General features: G+C 36.7%; 1 protein-coding gene across 2 annotated transcripts in view; it reads left to right on the top strand.

Moving 5' to 3' along the window:
- The window catches only part of LOC105188891 (serine protease gd), a 111791-nt gene extending 90019 nt beyond the window's left edge, over positions 1-21772 (top strand). For both annotated transcript variants that reach the window (XM_025301595.1, XM_025301596.1), the window contains one exon: positions 21334-21772. In XM_025301595.1, coding sequence (XP_025157380.1) covers positions 21334-21609 — 276 coding nt within the window. In that variant the 3' untranslated portion in view covers positions 21610-21772. The remainder of the gene's footprint in view (positions 1-21333) is intronic.
- The last annotated feature ends 2232 nt before the right edge of the window (positions 21773-24004 follow it).

Genomic DNA, 24004 nt, shown 5'->3' with positions numbered 1-24004 from the left:
AGGATTTTGATTATTAACACATATATATATTATAAGCGACTGTACGGGACAACAACAGGTAACTGTTAACTGTTAACTCCTACAAGTAACTGTAGGAACCATTAAAGTTATTGTAATATTAGAAGTTTATTAATGAATTTATTTTTATTTCTTATATTTCAGGACCGATTTTGTAAATATATATATAGGGTGCTAAATTTCAAACGTAACAGGTAAGAAATCTAGAAAATTATGAAAGATATTAAAAAAAGCTAAAACACGTATTCCATGATTTCGAAGGGGAAAGAGAATGGCATTATTAGTTTTTTATTTGGAAGGCATTTTCAAAGTTGGTTGAAGGTCAACTTAATTTGTTTAAGTTGGAAGCCTAATTTTTTATTATATCTTCTTTTTCTACCAATTAATTTGAACAACTTTTGTCTGAAACTTTTTTTATTTGCCTAATATATTTTAGAAATATTTAAGGGAAACTTGGTAACTTTTTTAACATTTAACTTACGATATCTCGCTAACTATTCGTCGACAGAAAAAATAGTATTAGACTTTTTTACTTTATTTATTATCAAGAATATATTGCTATAATCAAGAATATATTACTATAATAGTGTCCTAACTTTTGTTAATGTAATAATTCTGAAATTTCCAAAGGTCTATAAGTTAACAAAAGTTAGTGCACTATTATAATAATATATTCTTGATAGTAAATAAAGTAAAAAAGTCTAATACTATTTTTTCTGTCGACGAATAGTTAGCGAGATATCGTAAGTTAAATGTTGGAAAAGTTACCAAGTTTTCCTTAAATATTAAATATTTCAAAAAATATTAGACAAATAAAAAATGTTTCAGACAAAAGTTGTTAAAATTAATTGGTAGAAAAAGAAAATATAATAAAAAATTGGGTTTACTATTAAAAAAATTAAGTTGACCTTCAACTTACCTTCAAAATGCCCTCCATATAAAAAACTGATAATGCCATTATGTTTTCCTTTCGAAAATATGGGATACGTATTTTAGCTTTTTTTAATATCTTTCATAGTTTTCAAGATTTTTTACCTGTTATGTTTGAAATTTGGTACCCTGCCCCCCCCCATATATATTTACAAAATCGGTCTTGAAATATAAAAAATAAAAATAAATTCATTGGTAAACTTCTAATATTACAATAACTTTAATGGTTCCTACAGTTACTTGTAGGAGTTAACAGTTAACAGTTACCTGTTGTTGTCCCGTACAGTCGCTTATAATATATATATGTGTTAATAATCAAAACCCTGCTTTATAGTGACGTTAGAAATAATACAAGGAATACAGCCGAACAATTTGATGATGATATATTACATTAACGAGACAATATTTCTCATGTTCCAAAATTGTATTGTACGTGACATGCTGCAATGCCTGGTACAGTCTTTTATATACGATAAATGTTAGACGGCCTGATTGCGAAATCTGGCTTTGTAAAGACCTCGGGGATAGATCGAGGAATATGTTACAATAATTTGGTGCTGTTATATGACAGCAAAGAGGTAAAATATTTTTTCTTGTAACATGGTATTCCGCAGGACTCGCTGCGATGTTTCGTACGACACATGCTTTATTAATATATGATAAATTTTTGACGGTCGGAATGAAAATCTGGTTCTGTAGGGACTTCGATAATAGTTCAAGGAATATTCCATATCAATTCGGCGGTTACATATCAGGTGTAGTAAAAAGAAATTCATTATTTTTCCAATAGATGGCTTTAGTTATCTGTATCTCGCGTTGTATAAGTCCGATCGGGTTCCACTAGATGGCGTTAGAAAGATGAGATTTCGTACTAAAAAAACTTTTGTGACAGTTTTGTGATTAGTTGACTCAGTTTTGTTTGAGCGCGCGTCAAAGATGGACACTAGCAAAGAGAAAATACGCTTTATTTTATAGTTTTTCTTCGATAAAGGCGAAAACGCAAGCCAGGCGGCTGAAAATGTGAATAGTGTTTATGGTCCTGATACTGTAACAGCCAATCACGCGCAATTTTGGTTTCGTCGATTCCGTTCCGGTAATTTCGATGTCAAAGATGCACCACGCACTGGAAGGCCAATTGTCGAAAATATCGATAAAATAATGGACATTGTCGAGTCCGACCGTCATGTAAGCACTGTTTCGATTGCCCAAGAGCTAAAGATTGCACAAAAAACCGTTTGGAACCATTTGAATAAGGCTGGATACAAAAAGAAGCTCGATGTATGGGTGCCACACGAGTTAACGAAAAAAAACCTCATAGACCGAATTTCCATCTGCGAATCGCTGCTGAATCGCAACAAAATCGACCCATTTCTGAAGTGGTTGGTCACTGGTGATGAAAAGTGGATCACTTACGACAACGTCAAGCGAAAACAGTCGTGGTCGAATCGCGGTGAGCCGGCGGAAACGGTGGCCAAGCCAGGATTGATGGCCAGGAAGGTTTTGCTGTGTGTTTGGTGGGATTGGCAGGGAATTATCTACTATGAGCTGCTCCCCTACGGCAAAACTCTTAACTCGGAACTGTACTGTCAACAATTGGACCGTCTGAACGAAGCAACCGCCCAGAAGCGGCCAGCTTTGGCTAATAGGAGAGGAATTGTGTTCCATCAGGACAACACCAGGCCACACACATCGATAGTGACTCGCCAGAAGCTCCGGGAGCTTAGTTGGGAGGTTCTTATGCATCCACCTTATAGTCCGGACCTGGCACCAAGTGATTACCATCTGTTCCTGTCCATGGCGAACAATTTTGCTGGTGAAAAATTCGCTTCAAGAGAGGCTTGTGAAAATCGACTGTCTCAATTTTTTGCCAATAGGGACGAGGGCTTCTATGAGAGAGGCATAATGAAATTACGTTCAAAATGGCAACAAGTTATCGAACAAAACGGCGCATATTTAACCTAAATCGGATCACTCTAACTATGGTAATTAAAGCCTTCAATTTCATGCAAAAATAATGGATTTCTTTTTACTACACCTGATATATATTACGCCAACAAGGCGGAATATCTCTTCTTGTGAAATTGTATTCGCATGATCCACTTTGACGCTTGATGCATTTTTATTTATTTATAACAAAAGTTAGACAGTCCGATTGCAAAATCTGGTTTTGTGAGGATCTTGCGAATAGTTTTAGATATATGCTATAACAATATGATGATGATATATTACATCAGTGAAGGAATATATTTCATTTTGTACAATGCTATTATACGTGATCCGCTCCGACGCTTCATACATCTTTATTTATTTATGATACATTTTTCATGGCCTAATTGCAAAATCTGGTTCTGTAGGTTTCTCGGGGATAGTTCAAAGAAGATGCTATAACAATTTGGCGGTGAAACATATCGTCAAGGAGGTGAAATTTTGCATCTCCTACAATGATTTTTCAACTGATTCGCTCCAACGCCTGGTACGACGGACGCTTTATTTATATATTATAAATTTTTGACGACCGGATTGCAAAATCCGGCTTTGTACCGATTTCGGGAATAATACGAAGAAGATGCTGCAACAATTTGATAATAATACGTATCGTCAAAGAGACGAAATATTGCATCTCGTGAAATGATATTTCAAGTGACTCGCAGCGACGCTTGATACAGCGAACGCTTTATTAATGTATGATAAATTTTTGACGGCTGGATTGCAAAATCTGGCTCTATAGGATCCTCAGGGATAGTTCAAGGAAGATACCATAATAATTTGGCGGTTATATATATTGTCAACGAGGCAATATATTTGTTCTTGTAAAATTGCATTCCGCCTGATTCGCTGCGATATTTGGTACAGCTGATGATTTAATTATGTATAATAAATTGTTGACGGCCTGTTTGTAAGATCTAACTCTGTAGAGATCTCGGGAATAGTTGTAGGAAGATGCTATAATAAGTTCATACATTACGTCAACAAGGCAAAATATTGCTTCTTGTAAAATGGTATTCCACTTGACTCGCTGCAACTCCTGGTACGGCTGATGCTTTATATATATATTAGGTGCGCAACTAAGTTCCCGCTATTTTTCAAGAGATGGCTCCAGTAGTAAGTGCTGGTCGATTGTGACATAACCAAAACATCATGAACCAAGCTTAGACATATGGTAAACAAACCGCTTTGACACATTAGTGATTTTGTTTTTGCGTCATATACTTTTGGTTGTGTGAAAATGTCTGATTTTGTGCCAAATAATCGTCATTTGCGGGAAGTGTTGCTTTTCTTCTTTCATTCGAAGAAAACGGCGGCTGAAGCGCATCGAGAACTCCAAAAAGTTTACGGAGATGCTGCTCTAAGTGAAACAACGTGCCGTGATTGGTTCCGTCGCTTCAAAGACGGTGATTTCGATGTTGACGACCGTTCGCGTGAAAGAAGGCCAAAAACCTTCGAAGACGCTGAATTGGAGGCATTGCTCGATGAGGATCCGTGCCAAACGCAAAAAAGAGCTTGCTTCAGCATTAGGAGTTACCCGCCAAGCCATTTCCAAGCGATTGCATGCGTTGGAATGATTCAAAAACAAGGAACTTGGGTTCCTTATGATTTGAAGCCAAGAGACGTTGAGCGTCGTTTTTTCGCCTGTGAACAACTGCTCCAGCGGCAAAAAAGGAAGGGTTTTCTTCATCGCATCGTTACGGGTGATGAAAAATGGATTCATTACAGCAACCCAAAGAGAACAAAATCATGGGGACTGCCCGGTCATGCTTCTACGTCGTCGGCTCGGCCGAATATTCACGCTGCGAAGGTTTTGCTGTGTATTTGGTGGGACCAGGGCGGTGTTATTTATTATGAGCTGTTGAAACCGAACGAAACCATCACTGGGGAACGGTATCGAACTCAATTGATGCGATTGAGCCGAGCACTGCGCGAAAAGTGGCCACAATACGAGCAGAGGCACGAAAAACTGATTCTATAGCATGACAACGCTCGGCCTCACGTTGCCAAACCCGTTAAAACCTACTTAGAAACGTTCAAATGGGAAGTCCTACCCCACCCGCCATATTCCCCAGATATTGCGCCGTCCGATTATTACTTGTTCCGTTCGATGGCACATGGTCTGGCTAATCAGCAGTTCCGCTCATATGAAGACATCTCAAAATGGCTTGATTCATGGATAGCTTCAAAAGACGAACACTTCTACCGTGACGGTATTCGAGCTCTGCCAGAAAGATGGGAAAAAGTTGTCGCTAGCGATGGGCAATATTTTGAATGATTCATTTGTAACCATTTTTTCACAATAAAGTTGCATTTTCATCAAAAAAACAGCGAGAACTTAGTTGCGCACCTAATATATATTATAAATTTTGGACGGCCCGATTGCATAATCTGACTGTGTAAGGTCCTCAGGGATAATTCAAGGAAGATGCTATAACAGTTTAGCAATTATATGTATCGTTAACGAGGCGAAATTTTGCATCTCGTAAAATAATTTTTGGAGTGATTCGCAGCGATGCTTGGTACGGCGGACTCATTTATTTTTCATAAACTTTGGACGGCCAGATTGCAAAATCTAGCCCTGTAGGGACCTCGATAATAGTTCACGGAATATTCCATATCAATTTGGCGGTTACATATATCGTCAACGAGGCGAAATATCTCTTCTTGTGAAATTGTATTCGCGTGATCCACCTTGACGCTTGGTGCATCTTTATTTATTTGTGATAAAAGTTAGACGGCCTGATTGCGAAATCTGGCTTTGTATAGACCTTGGAAATAAATCGAGAAATATATTGCAATTTGGTGATAATATATGAGTGCAACGAGGCAAAATATCTTTTCTTGTAACATGGTATTTCGTGGGACTCGCTGCGATGTTTATGACGCTCGCTTTATTAAAATATTATAAATTTTTGACGGCTGGATTGCAAAATCTGGCTCTGTAGGTTTCTCGGGGTTAGTTCAAAGAAGATGCTATAACAATTTGGCGGTTAAATATATCGTCAACGAGGTGAACATTTGCATCTCCTACAATCATTTCTCAACTGATTCGCTCTAACGCCTGGTACGACGGATGGCTTTATTTATATATTATAAACTTTTGACGACCAGATTGCAAAATCCGGCTTTGTACCGATATCAGAAATAGTACGAAGAAGATGCTGCAATAATTTGATAATAATACGTATCGTCAAAAAGACGAAATATTGCATCTCGTAAAATGTTATTCGGAGTGACTCGCAGTGATGCTTGGTACGGCGGACGCTTCATTTATTTTTCATAAATTATGGACGGCTGGATTGCAAAATCTGGCTCTGTAGGGACCTCGATAATAGTTCAAGTAATATTCCATATCAATTTAATGGTTATATATATCGTCAACGTGGCAAAATATCTTATGTTTTAAAGTGGAAGCTGGAAGGTATTCATACACATACACATGGCAATACTTATGCACTGCTTATATATACGCTAATACTAATGCATTGCTCGCGCGAACGCAAGGCAGGAAGGTTAGATCATATAGACTGCACTATAGTGCAACTGGGCTACACTTTCCATGTTATCACAAATACAAATACAAATACAAATTTTGCCACGCATACATCATATTTCCTTATCAAACATACATGGACATCTTCCTTATATTAGTATCTAGGGTCGTACAGAGCCCGATTTTGCATTCAGGTTCTTGAAAATTTGTAATAAATGAAAATATAGGTTCGTGCTGCACCGCGGGATGAACGTTCATTCAAATTATTTAATCAATTTTTATTTCGACTTTTTTCCAAAAAACGCTCTGTACGACCCTGCGGACGTTTCTCCTGATTGCAAATATCATACATATAAGGTGATTCTCTTCGTATTTTGTTCATAATTTGCAATATAATTTTGCCTAGTTCACGGGTCTCCGCAAGAGGTCTCTAGTAGGCTCCTGTAGACCCTTAATATAAAATTATACATGTTTGCAATGACGGACAGTAGCGTGTATATTATGTAATGGTTGTGCGCAAATATTTTGAAAGGAGAAAAAGTGAAAGGAAAACGAATAATATCTAATTTGGTGAGGAAGGATAAGAACGGTCCGGTGAATTGAAGGGAGTGGGAAGAGAGAGAGATAGTTGAATAAGATATAGGAAAAGTGGGTGAACTAGTGGCAGAGCGTGGAGAAGTACTTGGGGAAGGATTTAAGGGGTATGGGAAAATACATAGTAGAATGAATGGGAGCGATGGGTCTGGATGATAATTGATTTCTAAAGCAATATTAATTATTGCCCGCAGATATTGGGCAGTTGACTGGAGACTATCGAGGTCGTGTGGTTCAAAAATTTATTTTAGCGAGTCGAAGACTCAGTTGATTGTTATGTAGGAGTTGACACGATAGCCCATTGTAACGAATTTCAAGATAAGAAAAGATGCAAATGAGGGAGTTCGATTTATGAGAGAAACACAATATGTAAGTAACTTACTGTTTTCTGAAGATTGAATCTGCCTGATTGAAAGTGAAACAGCAAAGCCCTGGATAGGGGAATTGGTGCAATCTGTCTCTTATGCAGGAGGTTAGCCTTTTACCCTGATGCCGATGGGGCTGAGTTTCGAGTTTCTTAACTGCACCAGTTTTGAATCGCGTGTATGAAGAATAAAATCTAAGACTGAGAAGTTGTAAGAAGTTTTCGGTTTGTCGAGAAATGAGTGAAGGTTTTCATGTTTTGAATAAGAGGAGGTTTCGATTCTTTTAACTCGCGAGACTGTCGAGAAGTGAATGAATGTTTCGATGTTTTAAGTAAAAGAAGGTTTCGATCTTTATAGTTCACGAAACTGTCGAGAAATGAAGTAACCTTTTGGCTTTACTCAAATCGTCAGCTCGGTTGAGAGAGTGGGGTTTGGGAAGTTGCTTCGGAAATCTAATTTTTATGCCCAAATATGGTCAAACGACTGTGCTTCGAACATTTTTTTGAGGTGGGATTTAAGAGTACGCTGCAGTATCTCGAAGATAATTATTGCAGGAGATAGAATACATATGGCAATAAGAGGATTTCGAGGATTTTTTAGTTCTTACAAAAAAACATGGCAGTAATCTTTTAAGAAGGAAATATCGATATTTTTACTTGAGTTGCCCAATGATAAGTAAAGGAATAGTTGAGTTCGGTTACGGTTACGGTTACGGTTAAGAAGGATGTTTGTGATATTGTTGACTAAGTAACGTTGACTAAGTGAGTGGAAACCAAAATCTGAGTCAGTTCAAAGATTTTTGTTAATATTTCTGGAGCATCGAATTTTCCAGAGATTTTAGAGTTATCGCGTTGTGTGATAATGTGTTTGGCGTCAATATTTTTCTGACTCGGACCAAAGTTCATCAAGTACCTTTAGTCATGCTATTATGATTAAGTTTTTAATCGAACGGAATTTTCCGGATGTAACACAATGCCAAAGTATCTCTTGAATTTGAACGCATTATAGTCTGTGTCTTTAACGACAAGCAATACGTAGTCGTATTTCGTAACATTCGTTGCCAACAAATTCATAAATTGTGGTTTATTCGATTGCGAAAAAGATTTAACTGATTGAAATTTTCTTTCGTAACAATAAATGTAGTAATAGAACGGGCGAGTTATTCAACCAACAATATACAAATAAATATATCTGTCGAAAGTATGTGTTGGAATTAGTAAGAAAATTTCGGGAGACTGGTTCTATAGCCAATAAAAAGCGAGATGCTCAAAACTTGGTAAGAATTGAAGTTGTGGAAGAGGCGGTTCTAGACAAATTGTTATCGGTTCTACGTTAAGAAAATTGACCGTTACCTTTGGTATTAATCGAGTATTCTGAGGATTTTGAAATATCACAAGTTCCACCCATACAAAATTCAGTTGGTTCAGGAATGAACCAACTGAATTTCTCAATGAAGACGACTTGGACTGCCGTTTGTGAGATTGCGAGTGAACGAGCAATTACCAATCAAAATTTTCTGTTTAAATTATGCTCTCTCGATAAGTGTAGTTTTTTCCTATACGGTCAATCGCCATAATTGTTGCTATTGGTGAGATTCTAATTCAAGAATACTTCATGAAGTACATATCTAACATCCAGAAAAATTAAATATTTGGCCTGACATTTACTTGTAATCGAATTATTGGTCCTTTATTTTCACATGATAATTTAACTGGAGAGATGTATTTGAAATTGTAGGAAACATCATTGATCTAATGTTAACTGATATTATCGAGAATGACAGACATTACTTGAAGATCAGTGGGTATTCCAACAAGACGGAACTCCTCTGCATCATGCATTGCCTGTTCGACAGTATTCGAATCAAAGATTTCAGGATCAATAGATTGGAAGGAGTGGGCCTATTGAATGGCTTGCAAGGTCACCAGATTTATCTCCACTAGATTTCTTTTTATGGGATCACTTAAAGAATAAAACATACGCAACTAAACTAGCTTTTTCAGAAAATTTACGACAACGTTTATCGTTGTCGTAAAATTATCGTCAACGAATAGCGCTAAATCATTCCATAAATGCTTCTGAATGCGCAAAACCGTTTTGAACAAAATCTTTATTATTGTGTGGAAGCTAGTGGTGCTCATTTCCAATATTTACTATGCTGACACGTAAGTTGCTAGTTTGGTAAATATTACTCCTTTGGAGCGTGCTTATTCGAGAAATAATTCGATTGGAATTCAAAAAATAAGACACTGTTGTAAAGCGAATTTATTGCGCTTTCAAATGGTATGTTGCTATACATCTTTTGCCATTTAAAATTTTTGTGGTAAAATGAGCTCCTCTTATGAGGTTGAAGTTTAGTGAACGGAAATAACTAATTATTATGTCTCTCTTATAACAGAAGTTGACGTATCCGAGCATTTTTCGAATAAATTACTGAGGACTTGAATAACTTTCTCGCTGTATTTTCGTGAAAATGAATGCTTTATTTAAAAAAAATTAGTAAAGAACATGTCATTGAAAATATTGTCCATTGCTAGCCACTACTTTCTCCCATCTTTCTGGCAGCATACGAATACCATGTCGAAAGAATCACTCATCTTTTGAGGTTATCCACGAATCGACCCATTTTTTGGCATCTTCATAAGAATGGAAGTGCTGCTCAGCCAGGCCATGAGTCATCGATCGGAATAAGTGGTAATCGGAAGAAGCAATGTCCGGTGAATACGGCGGGTGGGGTAGGACTTCCCATTTGAACGTTTTCAAGTAGGTTTTGACCGGTTTTGCAACATGTGGCCGAGCGTTGTCATGCTGCAAAATTACTTTGTCGTGTCTCTCCTTGTATTGCGGCCGTTTTTCCTTCAATGCTCGGCTTAAACGCATCAATTGTAGTCGATAGCGATCTCCCGTGATGGTTTCGTTGGGTTTGAGGAGCTCATAATATATACACCCAGCTGATCCCATCAAATACAGAGCATGAGCTTGGAACCATGGATATTCGGCTTTGCCGTCGATGTTGATGCATGGCCGGGCTTACCCCACGATTTTCTACGCTTCGGGTTATCGTAGTGTATCCACTTTTCATCGTCAGTCACGATGCAATGCAAAAAACCTTTCCTTTCCTGTCGTTGGAGCAATTGTTCACACGTGAAAAAACGCCGTTCGACGTCTCTGGGCTTCAATTCGTACAGCACCCAATTTCCTTGCTTTTGAATCATTCCTAATGCTTTTAAACGTTTGACGACTGTTATGTGATCAACCTAATGATTCTGCAAGTTCATTTTACGTCTGACATAGGTCTTCATCGAGTAATGCTCCCAATTTTTCGTCTTCAAACTTTTTCGGTGCGCCAGAGCATTCTTTATCTTCAACATCAAAATCATTATTTTTAAAGCGTCTAAACTAATCTCTGCATGTTGTTTCCGACAGAGGCATGGTCGCCATAAGTCTCCACAAGAATTCTATGTGCTTCAGCTGCAGATTTTTTTTGAAAAAAGTAGTGCAGTAAAATTCCCCGCAAATCTTTTTTTTGTACGAAATTCGACATGTTTAATACTATGAAAAAATATATTGTTTACGCTTCGGCGGAATAACATATACTGTCACTTCGAGCCTAATAATGGAGCTTCACGATGAAGTTGGCTGTAGTATTGTCCGATGCAAAAGGGCTGAGATAACACCATCTGTCGGGAAACAACGAGAACTTATTCAAGTCCCCGATAGGTTAAATCCTAAAAAAAATATGTTTGTTTCGTTTTCAGTGGGCCATCCTATATACTATTATTATTATTAATTATGTATATATATTATGTATTCATAACGAATAGATTTGTTAGAATTATTAAACGCTGTAGATTAGAGTGACGTTTGTCTTAAATCAGAGCTCAGCAAAGTTTACAACTTTCGGCCGATTTTCGGAAAGTACGCCTTCTATCTCCCTTTACGGCGCAGCGGATCCAGCAACTGACGGTCGTGGCTCGCAACCTCAGGACCGTTGAGATCATAAGATGCATCTATGTGGTGCCTACTAAAGATGGGTTCGGGGAGCGCGTCGATCAGCGCTAACGCATCATTCAATCCTTGTACATGTAATGAGCGATAAAGATAGAATAACGTGTTAGTGTTGACAGCACGCTCCTTTAAAATATCTCAAAGGCTGAAAAATAAATGTATCGATATAACTATATGTATAATATTTCGTGTAAACTTGTAAAAACATATACTTGTATAAGTATATATATATTTTTTCTTATATTTTTATAATTAGAAGGTAATGTAATAGGTTTCCTCGTCACCCATGACGTACTGTTGCCGACGCGTTTTTTCTTTAAACTGTTTTTTCTTTAAACGTGTCGGCAATAGTACGTCATGAGTGACGAGGAAACCGGTAAATATTCACCTTTACACAGCCCGCGTGAAATGACCTCCGGTTGACCTTGATGTTAACCTTGACCCTTAAGGATGTCAAAGTCATAAACTTTTCCCGCCGCTCGTTCTTCATTAAAAAATTATTAACAAAAGAAGTTTTATAAATTGAACGTAATCTTTCGACAATATTTTATGTACTTAATGAAAAGAATTTTGAGTAAATTTGTTATAAACGTCAAAGAAACTCCTTGTAATCCTTGCAGTATACATATATGCGTGGGGGAGGGGCGGAGCTCCTTCCCTGCACCCCTTTCCCAAAAAAACTAACCCTAATCTAACCTAACCTATCTATTGAAATATGGTAAATTATACATTCTTATATTGTTTTTCCTTTAGGTTAGGTTAGGATTAGTTTTTTAGGGGAGAGAGTGCGGGGGGAGGGGCGGAGCCTCTCCCTCCGCGCATATACGTATACTTTTTTGTGTGTATAGGGGAGAAGGAGGCACTTTAGCACAAATGCAGTTTAGGACATCTCGAATAAAAAACAAATTTGTCACTTTTTTTTCACATTAAATGCATTTTTTGGTTGGCAACCAATCAATCAACGAACGTCACGTGAGACCTTCCGCGCTGTCAGCTGTCAAACTAAGCTATAAGTTGTTAGTGATTTTCGCTGACTGTTGTAATTATTTTGGCTCGCAAATGTAAGTATCTATATATTAAACTTGTTCAGAAAGAAACTACTTGTATGTTCTGGTTATGATTATATGTTTTCCGTTGTAATGAACGAAATACAACGACATAATAAAAGAGATGGTATGAAATATTACTTACGTTTTTCTTTTCAAGGTTAGGGTTGGGGCAGTATTGGACAAAATTTACGGGGCACATTAGAACGAGTCCTTATGTGCCCCGTAACTATTGCCAAAAAGGAATTTTGTGTGTCATTTGTTGTGTTTGCATGTCTAAATATTTTTTCTTTACCTTTAAGGTATAAGAATGGTGCGGAATTACAAAAAGAAGAAAGATACATCTGTCAACGAGGAAGATTTGAAGAAAGCTATGCAACATGTCTTGAATAAAACGATGACACTCAGAAAAGCTGCAAATGCTTTCGGAATTACAAAACGCACACTAGGTTATCGCTTGGAAAATATTAAAAACGACAAAAGGTCTAAAAGTGAAGATTTTTCCTCCAAATATTCAGTCTACCAGATATTCAATAACTTAGAAGAAAACATGTTACGAAATTACATGCTGAAATGTTGCAAAATGAACTACGGCTTAACATATCGCCAAGCTAGAACTTTAGCATATCAATATGCTAAGGCTTTGAAAAAATGCCCTAAATTATGGGAGCAAAATCAAACTGCTGGAATTGAGTGGATAAAAGGTTTCATGCGAAGGCATAGAAATCTTTCGTTGCGCAAACCAGAAAATACGAGTTTATCCAGAGCTACCAGCTTCAACCGGCATAATGTAACTGAATTTCGAAACAACTTAAACAGAGCGCTTCAAAAGACAACATTTACACTGGATCGCACATTCAACTTAGACGAGACCAATGTTATGACCGTTGTGCAAGCCCTAACGTTATAGCTCAGTGTGGGCAAAAACAAGTAGGACAAAGTGTCCCAGCCGAAAGAGGGCAACTCATAACAATGTATGCAATTATTAATGCTGCTGGAAATTCGATACCACCTGTTTTTTTTCCAAGAGCAAGATTCCATGAACATATGCTCACAGGAGGTCCAAATGGTTGTATCGGCTTTGCTAATAACCCCACTAGTGGGTGGATGACAGGATCATTGTTTATGAAAGGACTGGAACACTTAAAAAAGTACACAAGATGCAGCAAAGAAGACATGATCTTGTTATTACTAAATAACCATGAAAGCCACTGCACTATAGACACCGTAAATTTTTGCCGAGATAATGGCATTGTTCTACTCACGTTTCCACCGCATTGCACACATAGGCTTCAGCCTCTCGATGTTTCAGTCATGGGACTTTTTAAACAAAAACTTTCTGTCTCTCAAAACGATTGGCTGTTAAACCACCCGGGAAAGACAATAACAATTCATGACTTGGCCGGTATAGTGACACCTGCTTACAACGCATCATATTCATTCTAAATAATATTACTGCAGGGTTCAAGAAACCCTATCTACCCTTTTTCTAGAAATGCTTTCACGTATGACGACTTCGAATGTGCAGAAGTGACAAATCGTACCCTTGAACAAATTTCCACTACGGAGACTACTGTTACAGTTGACCAAGCATCATCAGATAATAATGAACCAAGCGCTGTGGGTGAGCAAATAACAATAATTCAACTCAAATTCCAGTAAAACAACCGGCACCGAAAGTTAGTGGGTCAGCTGTCCGAAATAGGGGACTACCAACTTTAATTGAAAATGCTGTATTACCTGAACCGATTTTTTTACCTGAAATGATAAGACCTTTTCCTAAAGCATCTCCACGAAAGAAAGGGTCAAGGGGTAGAAGAAAGGGAAGGTCACGCATTTTGACGGAATCACCTGAGAAAATAGCAATAGAAGCAACATACGTAGAACGACAGAAAAGATTAGAAAAGTCAGGACTTAGAAAAATAGACATTTCAGCAAAGACAACAAAAATCGAAAGCAAAAAGAGCCAAAATTTCAAAAAAAAAGATTCTAGTCCAAAAGATACGGAAGAAGAAAATTATTGTTTCTTTGACACCGATTTGGAATTAAGAGATGAAGATGACGTTTTGTTGGACACAGAAAATATTAACGTAGATAGTTTAAATCCTGGAGATTTTTGTTTGGTGAGATGTTCATCTGAAAAAAATAACTTGTCCTTGGTTTTTGTTGGCAGAGTAAAAGAAAAAATTTTTAACGTTTTCACTGTTACTTTTTTGAAGAAGAAACTAGGATTTTACAAATTTTTCTTTCCTGAAAAGGAGGATAAATGGCCAGTGACTACTATGGATATCTTGGCCAAACTGCTACCACCAAACAATGCAGATAGCACCTCGAGAACTGCAGGAATGATTACATTCAGATTTGATTTTTCTACTTTTAAACTTGGTTGATTAATTTTAAGTTTATTACCGATCTCAATTTTCTTTTGTTGCGTATCTAAGAAAGTTATTTTTGTTCAATTTCTATTTTTTAATTTGTTATAAAGTTAATAATTTTAACACTTAGCACTTTAATATTTTCTAAACAGAGCTGTAGAAAGTAGATATTTTATTATCTAAGAAAAAATTATGAGACTGATTCCTGTCTTAATCAAGGTTCCAATAAGGTGGACATTAATGTTTATTTGATTGCCTATTACAAATTATCTACTGTATTGTTAAAGTAAAAATATATTAAAAGAGGTTTGTAAGACAAGGTTGCCTAGCAAGAGATTTATTGCTTTCAATAAATAAAGTAAGAAGACGAGAATTATCTCGGTTTTTCTTTATCAGTCCTAAACTGCCCCAGGCCGTCCTAAACTTCCCCTCCAGGGAGGCAGATTAGGACAGAGGGGACACTTTTTTAAAAGGTAAAAACAACGTACTACTGTCAAATGTGTTTGTTTTGCCATACGTTTATATTGAGCTTTAACAACCAAATTAACTTATAATTCAATCGGAGAACCAATTTCTTAAAAATTGAAAAAGATATGAGCTTCAAAATAAAAAGTGTCCTATAGTGCCCCCTTCTCCCCTACACATTGCATGTATGTATATATGATACAAGATATGTATATGTATAATAAGTTAAATAAATATGTATAAAGTTTAAAGTCTTTATCACTGTTTTTCTCAGAAATTATTACTTCTATAGTAAAAATGCATAAAACATAAAATCTATATTTTGAAGAGACTTACAATTTTTACTTGAAACATTTCTATTTGATAAAATAATTGACAAAAATGTTAATTTTTAATTTTTGTTAATAATTTTTTAATAAAGAACGAACGACGGGAAAAGTTTATGACTGACATCCTTAAGGGTCAAGGTTAATATCAAGGTCAACCGGAGGTCATTTCACGTGGGCTATGTAAAGGTGAATATTTACCTGTTTTTACAAGTTTACACGAAATATTATACATATAGTTGTATCGATATATTTTTCAGCCTTTAAAATACGTTAAAGGAGCGTGCTGTCAACGCTAACACGTTATTCTATTTTTATCGCTCATTACATGTACAAGGATTGAATGATGCGTTAGCTCTGATCGACGCGCTCCTCGAACGCATCTTTAATAGGCACCACATAGATGCACCTTATAATCTCAACGGTCCTGAGGTCGCGAGCCGTGACCGTCAGTTACTGGATTCGCTGCGTGGTAAGGGGAGATAGAAGGCGTACTTTCCGAAAATCGGCCGAAAGTTGTAAACTTTGCCGAACTCTGTCTTAATTCAATAAACACAATAAATCATCAATCGTAATAAACATCATTAGGAAATAAGTTTCCGAAACTTGAATTCCTATTGTATATTATCTAATAACTTTCAAATATCAAATCTTAGAATGCAATCGTCTGGTCAATTAGAGATGAACATAAGATGTTTGTGTTAAATTGTAATTATGAAAAGATGTACGACGGTGTGGACGTATGCGCCAAAATTATCTTAGTTGAACGTACAAATCTACCTTTCATGTTAAATTGCATATGCTAACCTTATATTCTAAATCTTATAATATTTCTTCACTCCTCTTCTAAATATTGCAATTAGTAATTTTAAGACTTTAATATTTATTCGGAAATGACGTTATGCCGATAATCAATTATTCTGATAGTGGATAAATGTGACATTTTAAATTAGGATTATTCGGAGAACGATTGAAATACTAAAGCCAGCTTCGGATCTGAATTAATAAAGAAACTCTTGGAAGTCCCTCACCGATTTCGATAGATTTTAGATATGTTGTAAAGCAGCTAAAGATATTAAATGTTTATGATTTTGTGCTCACTTTGATGTTTAAAGATAAAAACCACTTATATGTGCTAGCTGTTTCGAGATTTTCAGGATAATGATATGAGTAGGATGATACTGGAGACGTCCAAGTTCTGGGTAGGAGTGGACTTAGAGCAGTGGAGTTTTACGTGATTGCGTTTTCGAATATTCAGACGTTTATTCTAATTGAGAGTTCAAACGATACTGGTTTCTTCGATGAGGCCGATAGCGAACACACGATATTCACGTATTCGAACGTTATAACTGTAACAAAGACAATGAGAAATATGAACATAAAGGCGATGATAGATAGAAACATAATATGTACATACGGCATACTATGTACATACGGCATATGTACATACGGATCTTCGCGAATACAATAATATCGGTCGACGAAATTGTTGTATTATCAGATAGATAGATAAACACAAAGCAAGCGACTAAACTCAACGGTTACAGATATAATTGATTGCTGATAATTTGAACCGAATTGCTTTTCTCCTGTACGAGAGAGATCGGTTCTTTCGAAAAAGTTTGTCTACGTTCCGCCAAACACTAGCCCTTTATTATATTTTTAATTGATAGGTAAGAAAAGATAATATACGTACTATTGTTTTTTCTTCAATCTTTTACATTTATAAGGACAACTGTTACATATATCGATTCCTGTTATAATCGATCCTAGCAAACATAATATTATATACAGGATGTCTCAGAACTTTGGGACACGGGCTCCGTAGGGACATAGAGCTAAGTGAGAGGAACAAAAAATTCCTGTACCATAATGCGAAAATCGTAATAGTTTTTAGTAATAGTTTAGTAATAGTTTAGTAATAGTTTAGTAATAGTTTTTAGTAATAACCGCGTCAAGTTTGGTGTTTTCCACGTCCAGCGCGGCCTATAGAGGCTCCGCGGCAAGCTGTATGCGTAGGGCGTCAAAGCGCCAAGACGCCATCGCGACAGTCAGCGCGAGACGCGTTATTGCTCAGCTCCTACGCACACAGCTTGCCGCGGAGCGTCTATAGGCCGCGATGAGCGTGGAAAACGCCAAACTTTACGCGGTTATTACTAAAAAACTATTACGATTTTCACATTATGGTAGAGGACTTTTTTGTTCTTCTCACTTAGCTCTATGTCCCTACGGAGCCCGTGTCCCAAAGTTCTGAGATACCCTGTATAATACCTGTTAGCTGTAATTTCCTACTTAACAATATAACGGTTATATAACGCATGTATTATATAACAGTTACATCATTGAGTTGGAAATTACAACTAACAGGTATATTACATGTTACATTGTGTTTGCTGATTATGTCCGAATATGTTTTTCAATTATGATAAATTGGAGTGCTGCATTTTAATTAGCAATTGAAAAATGTGTATAAATAATTTTATGGCCGTAAAAACTCAAACTCGCGAATACCTTACCACTAATAAATTGATATTAAAAATTTGATCGATTATTAAAAATTTTCAGTTAGTCGCATCATTTCTATAACAGCTATTTCTCATAACATTTCTCATGACTCTTGATTAATCCAAAAAGCAAGAACATATTTAAAGAAAAAAAGCAATATTTTAAGATCTTGATATTTTGTATGTGTCAGTGATTTTAACGACTCTGAATGAAAAATGGTCGATTTGTTTTGTTAAATCGTATAAGATAATCATTCTGTGAATAGTACGAGGGTGGTCCGATAAGTACTTAGCCTACAAAAGAAAAACGAAAATTTTGGAAAAGTGGCGATTTATTTCTCAACATAGTCTCCTTTTAGCTCGATACACTTGACCCAGTGATGCTCCAACTTCTTTAACTCGTCTGAAAAATACGTTTTCTCGAGGTCTGCAAAGTAGGCCTCCGTGGCGGCGATGACCTCCTCATTCGACTCAAATTTCTGCCCGGCGAGTGACTTTTTCAAGTTTGGAAACAAAAAGAAGTCGCACGGGGCCAAATCTGGAGAATACGGTGGATAGGGCAGCAGTTCGTAGCCCAATTCGACCAATTTGACCGTGGCGAGGGCGGAGGTGTGAGCCGGTGCGTTGTCATGGTGGAAGAGCACTTTTTTCTTCGCCAAATGGGGCCGTTTTTCTGCAATTCGGCGTCGAATCGGCCCAATAATTCGGCATAATACAGCCCTGTGACCGTTTTGCCCTTCTCCAGGTAGTCGATGTAGATCACACCTTGTGAATCCCAGAAAACGGTGGCCATCACCTTTCCGGCCGATAGGACAGTCTTCGCCTTCTTCGGAGCACATTCGCCGGGTGAAGTCCACTGTTTCGACTGATCCTTGGTCTCTGGTGTGTACCAGTGGATCCATGTTTCGTCGACGGTCACGAAACGACGCAGAAACTCCTTCGGATTGCGCTTAAACAGCGTCAAACACTGCTCTGAAGTGGTCTCACGGTTGCGCTTGTTGTCCGGAGTGAGCAAACGCGGCACCCATCGCGCAGCTTTCTCATGCCCAAAATTTCATGCAGGATATGACCCACGCTTTCTTTTGAGATGCCTACTGTCTCAGCAATCTCGCGCACCTTTAATCGGCGGTCTGCCAATACGAGATCGTAGATTTTTATCATGTTATCCTCCGTGGTAGCCGTTTTCGGGGCACCTGGGCGTGGCTCATCAAAAACCGACGTGCGACCACGTTGAAACTCGTTAAACTAATTTTTGACGGTCGCCATCGAAGGAGAAGAGTCACCGTACACAGCATCCAAGCGCTCTTTGATTTCGCTGCGCGATTTCCCTTCCAAAAACAAGAATTGAATCACCGACCGATATTGCTCTTTTTCCATTTTTCTAAAATCCGCGGACACGCCCGCTTCCACATGCGGTCAAAACAAAACTACGAGTCCGATTCGGCTGAAATTTCGACAGTAGCCGTCTACGAGAATGTACTACACGATAATAAATTTCTCTTGCGATACTGGCGCCATCGGGCGGTGAGGCTAAGTACTTATCGGACCGCCCTCGTATATTATAATGTTATGCGCCACAGTATATGATGTCGCCCGTTTTTTGATTGCCGGACAGCTGGGATGATCTGATCAGCTGAGTTATAGAAAATCGATACCGGTCTTTAAGATTGAAGAGCGATCTCCCTAGGCAACGAAATAAATAATAACTGACATCTTTCACACGAGTTATCGCCGCGAGCTGACGTGTGGTAAACGCTGTTCTCTAATAATATTAGAACGAGAGAAACTTGTATATAAAAGAGAAAGTCTTATATTAGTAGTAAAGAAAAGTTCTTTCTTCTTTTTAAAGTCTTGTCCAAATTTATTTCACAAACCCGGTACGTGCGAGGCGATCGCCAAAAAATGAAATTTATTCCAGAGCCAACACCGATATGATTATTGCTTACGAGCTAGCAGGCAATGTCCAGGCCCGCCTATCGTTTCCCGTGCGCTCATTGGCTCAGATGTTTTAATTAATAACTTAATAACTATTACGATTTTTGCAAAATGGCATCACTTTTCTTTTCAATTTGATCTGATTAATCTTCACAAGTTTTCGTTTCCAAAACATCCGGAACACTCTGTATAAGTAATAAGTCACACATAATACTAAAAACTTTTCTAATGCATAATTGCACTATTAGAATAACGATTATATTTTAAAGATTATCAATAATTATGTCAATTATCTTCAATTATGATATTAAAAAAAAAGTTAGTAACAAGAAAATACACGCAAATAAAACTTTTCGTCACCTAGCATCATTTAGACGATGAAAGTTCGCTTTTGACGCATATCGATAGCGCGTAAGATGCCGTTTTCCACACAAATTAGAAGGGAGAGGGAAAGTGATGACAACTGAACGTTGATGACGACAAAAAAATAATGATGTTTGATTAATATTCGATGTTTGTTCGTTGAATAAATCAGATGTAAAAAATTATATCTGGAAGTTGACTTCTTATTTACGATTAAACAGAGTGTTAATTTGTATTAATTCTTATCTATGGGGTGTGAAGTGGTTGAGAGAGTTATTATACTTATTCGAGGGAGTGCTGAAGACCTCGTTCTAGGCACGAGATGGACGAGTTATAGTCATTCGCATAGAGTGCTGAAGATCTGTTTTGTAGGTGGTTGAATTATCAATACTTACTCGAATAGAATGCCGAGGATTCCCTTTCTGGGACGAGGTAAGGTCAAGTTGTTAGACTTATTGGGATATTAATGATTTCTTGCGAAGACAGGGTGGTCAAGTCGTTATTCAGATATTGATAATCTCTTTCGAAATATGAGACGGTTAAGTTGCTATATTTAATCGTATGGAGTATTGAAGAATCCTACGAATAGGTATAACGAGTTCCCAATTTCTCGAAATATATCACCTTGACAAAGACTTATAAAACGAGGCTATCTGATAAAACTGGATGTATACGAAAGGGCAACTTTATTGTTATATTTGTACAATATTTGCTGTGATATAATCTTGGCGCATGCATTTACACTGTCAAACATCATTTATCATCTTACGTATTATCTCATTATTATATTATCTTCTTATGTTCATAATTTACCACGAATATTTTCGATTATTATTAACAAATGATTGTATTCTACAAATATCTCTGATGGATTCATATCAAATTTTTTAAACAACTTTAATTATTATTATATAAATCGTAGGAAGAATGTCTCTGGAGCAATCCACGTTTTGTTAGTTTTACTTCAAACCGAACTTTCTGCGCTGGTTTGAGAGACGGCAGCGGTCCATGCAACGGCGACAGCGGAAGCGGTTTGGTGCTCCACGATTCAACCACGGGTCGTTATCAAATACGCGGTATTGTTTCACGGTCGTTATTCGATCTTAACGAAATGACATGCGATCTTACACAGTATGTCGTCTTTGTTGACGTGGCCAAATACATACCCTGGATTAATCAACAGACTTCTATTACGTAACATTTGTATCATAATTTGTGCATATACATAATTTATATACAGGGTGTTCATTTGCAAACTTTCCAGCTAATTATCTCGAAAACTATGAAAGATATTTAAAAAAGCTAAAACACGTTTTCCATGATTTTGAAGGGGAAAGAGAATGGCATTAACAGTTTCTTATTTGGAGGGCATTTTCAAGGTCAGTTGAAGGTCAATTTGATTTTTTTAAATAGAAAAACCAATTTTTTATTATATCTTCTTTTTCTACCAATTAATTTTAACAACTTTTGTTTGAAACATTTTTTTATTTGCCTAATACTTTTTGAAATATTTAAGGAAAACTTGGCAACTTTTTCAACATTTAATTTACGATATCTCGCTAATTATTCGTCGAAAGAAAAAATAGTATTAGACTTTGTTACTTTATTTACTATCAAGAATATATTACTACAGTGTCCTAACTTTCCTTAATTTATCGATCTTCGGAAATTTCAAAATTATTAAATTAACAAAAGTTAGGGCACTATTATAGTAATATATACTTGATAGTAAATAAAATAAAACAGCCTAATACTATTTTTTTTCGGCAAACAGTTAGCGACAAGTTAAATGTTGAAAAAGTTACAAAGTTACAAAGTTTTTCTTAAATATTTCAAAAAACATTAGCCAAATAAAAAAATATTTTACACAAAAGTTGATAAAATTATTTGATAGAAAAGGAAGATATAATAAAAAGTTGTCCTTTTTATTTAAAAAAATCAAGTTGTCCTTCAACTGACCTTGAAAATGACCTTCCAAATATAAAACTGATAATGCCATTCTCTTCCCCTTTCGAAATCATGGAACACATGATTAGTTTTTTTAATATCTTTTATAGATTTCGAGATAATTAGCTGGAAAGTTTTCAAATAAACACCCTGTATAATGTACATGTATGTGTACATAATTTTAATAAATTTAGAAAAATTGAAAACATTTGAATATATTAATAAAAATCGTATTTTTAAGTGAAATTATTTAGTGCCGTATTATTTAGTACTGTATTGTTATTTCAAAATATATTAAACATTTCTATTTTGCCCGAATTATTTTGATTTAAATCCTAATAAACATTAAATAATAATAAAATTATATCAATATTATAATTAGAATATTTATTATAATTATTACTATAATTGTAAATACACAAATATTATAATTGCTATTGTACATTATATTGGGTGAGTGCAAAAGTTCGTGCGGAGTTTCAATAGATGGAGTTATAAGCGTCGTAAAGTGTTGTCATTAATACTTCTATCTACATATTATATAACGTTGGAAAGGTGACGTCTTCAGCTGTTATTAAAAAGAAATCATTTGTTTTCATATAAACTGCTTCGAGAAATATCACTTTAAAAATGAGTATCGATAAGGTGCATTTACGGCATGTTATGCTTTACGAGTTTCGGAAGGGAATAAACGTTGCCGCAGCCGTAAAAAACATTCAGGATGTTTATCAGGATGAAGCACCAGCTAAACGAACTGTGGAAAAATGGTTTGCTAAATTTCGGCGCGGAGAATTTAACCTTGAAGACGAGCCACGCTCTGTTCGACCTTTTGACATTGATGACGATGTTTTGCGTACTTTAGTGCTCAATAATCCGCGAATTTCAACAGAAGAAGTTGCTACAGCACTAAACGTTGACCGATCAACCGCTTTTCGGCGTTTAAAAAAGATGGGATTCGATTTGAAGCTCGATATATGGGTGCCCCATTTGCTGACCGAGAAGAACAAAATCAAGCGAATTTTTGCAGCCGTTTCTTTATTCGGGCGGCTCAATAACGAGTCGTTTTTGGATCGACTAGTGACGGGCGATGAGAAATCCTCTACAACAATGTTCAGCGCAAACGGACATGGAAACAATCAGGTGAGCATGGTAACGCAATGCCAAAGGCCAGTTTGCACCCAATGAAGGTGATGCTCTCTGTTTGGTGGGATTGCAAGGGCATAATCTATTTCGAGCTTCTCCCCGCGAAACGATTGATTCGGACAAGTACTGTCGCCAATTAACCAATCTGAATCGAGAAATAAAAGAGTCGTCTTTCATCACGACAACGCCAGACCACACGTTTCGAAAAAGACGCTGCGCAAACTGAAGAGCCTGAAATGGGATGTCTTAACGCATCCACCGTATTCTCCTGATATCGCACCATCTGACTATCACTTGTTCCGGTCATTGCAAAATTATTTAAATGGAAAAAACTTTGACTCTTTGGAGGCCTTAAAAAACGGCGTCTCTTCGTTCTTCGAATCTAAACCGCGCAGTTTTTATGATCGAGGCATCCGTATGTTGCCAGAACGTTGGGAAAAGATTATAGAAAACGATGGAGAATATATCATTGATTGAATAAAGATTTTTGTTTGCCTAATCAC

Source organism: Harpegnathos saltator, unplaced genomic scaffold, assembly GCF_003227715.2.
Source record: "Harpegnathos saltator strain DR-91 unplaced genomic scaffold, Hsal_v8.6 scaffold433, whole genome shotgun sequence".
NCBI lineage: Eukaryota > Metazoa > Arthropoda > Insecta > Hymenoptera > Formicidae > Harpegnathos > Harpegnathos saltator.
This window is presented reverse-complemented; position numbering and strand designations above follow the sequence as displayed.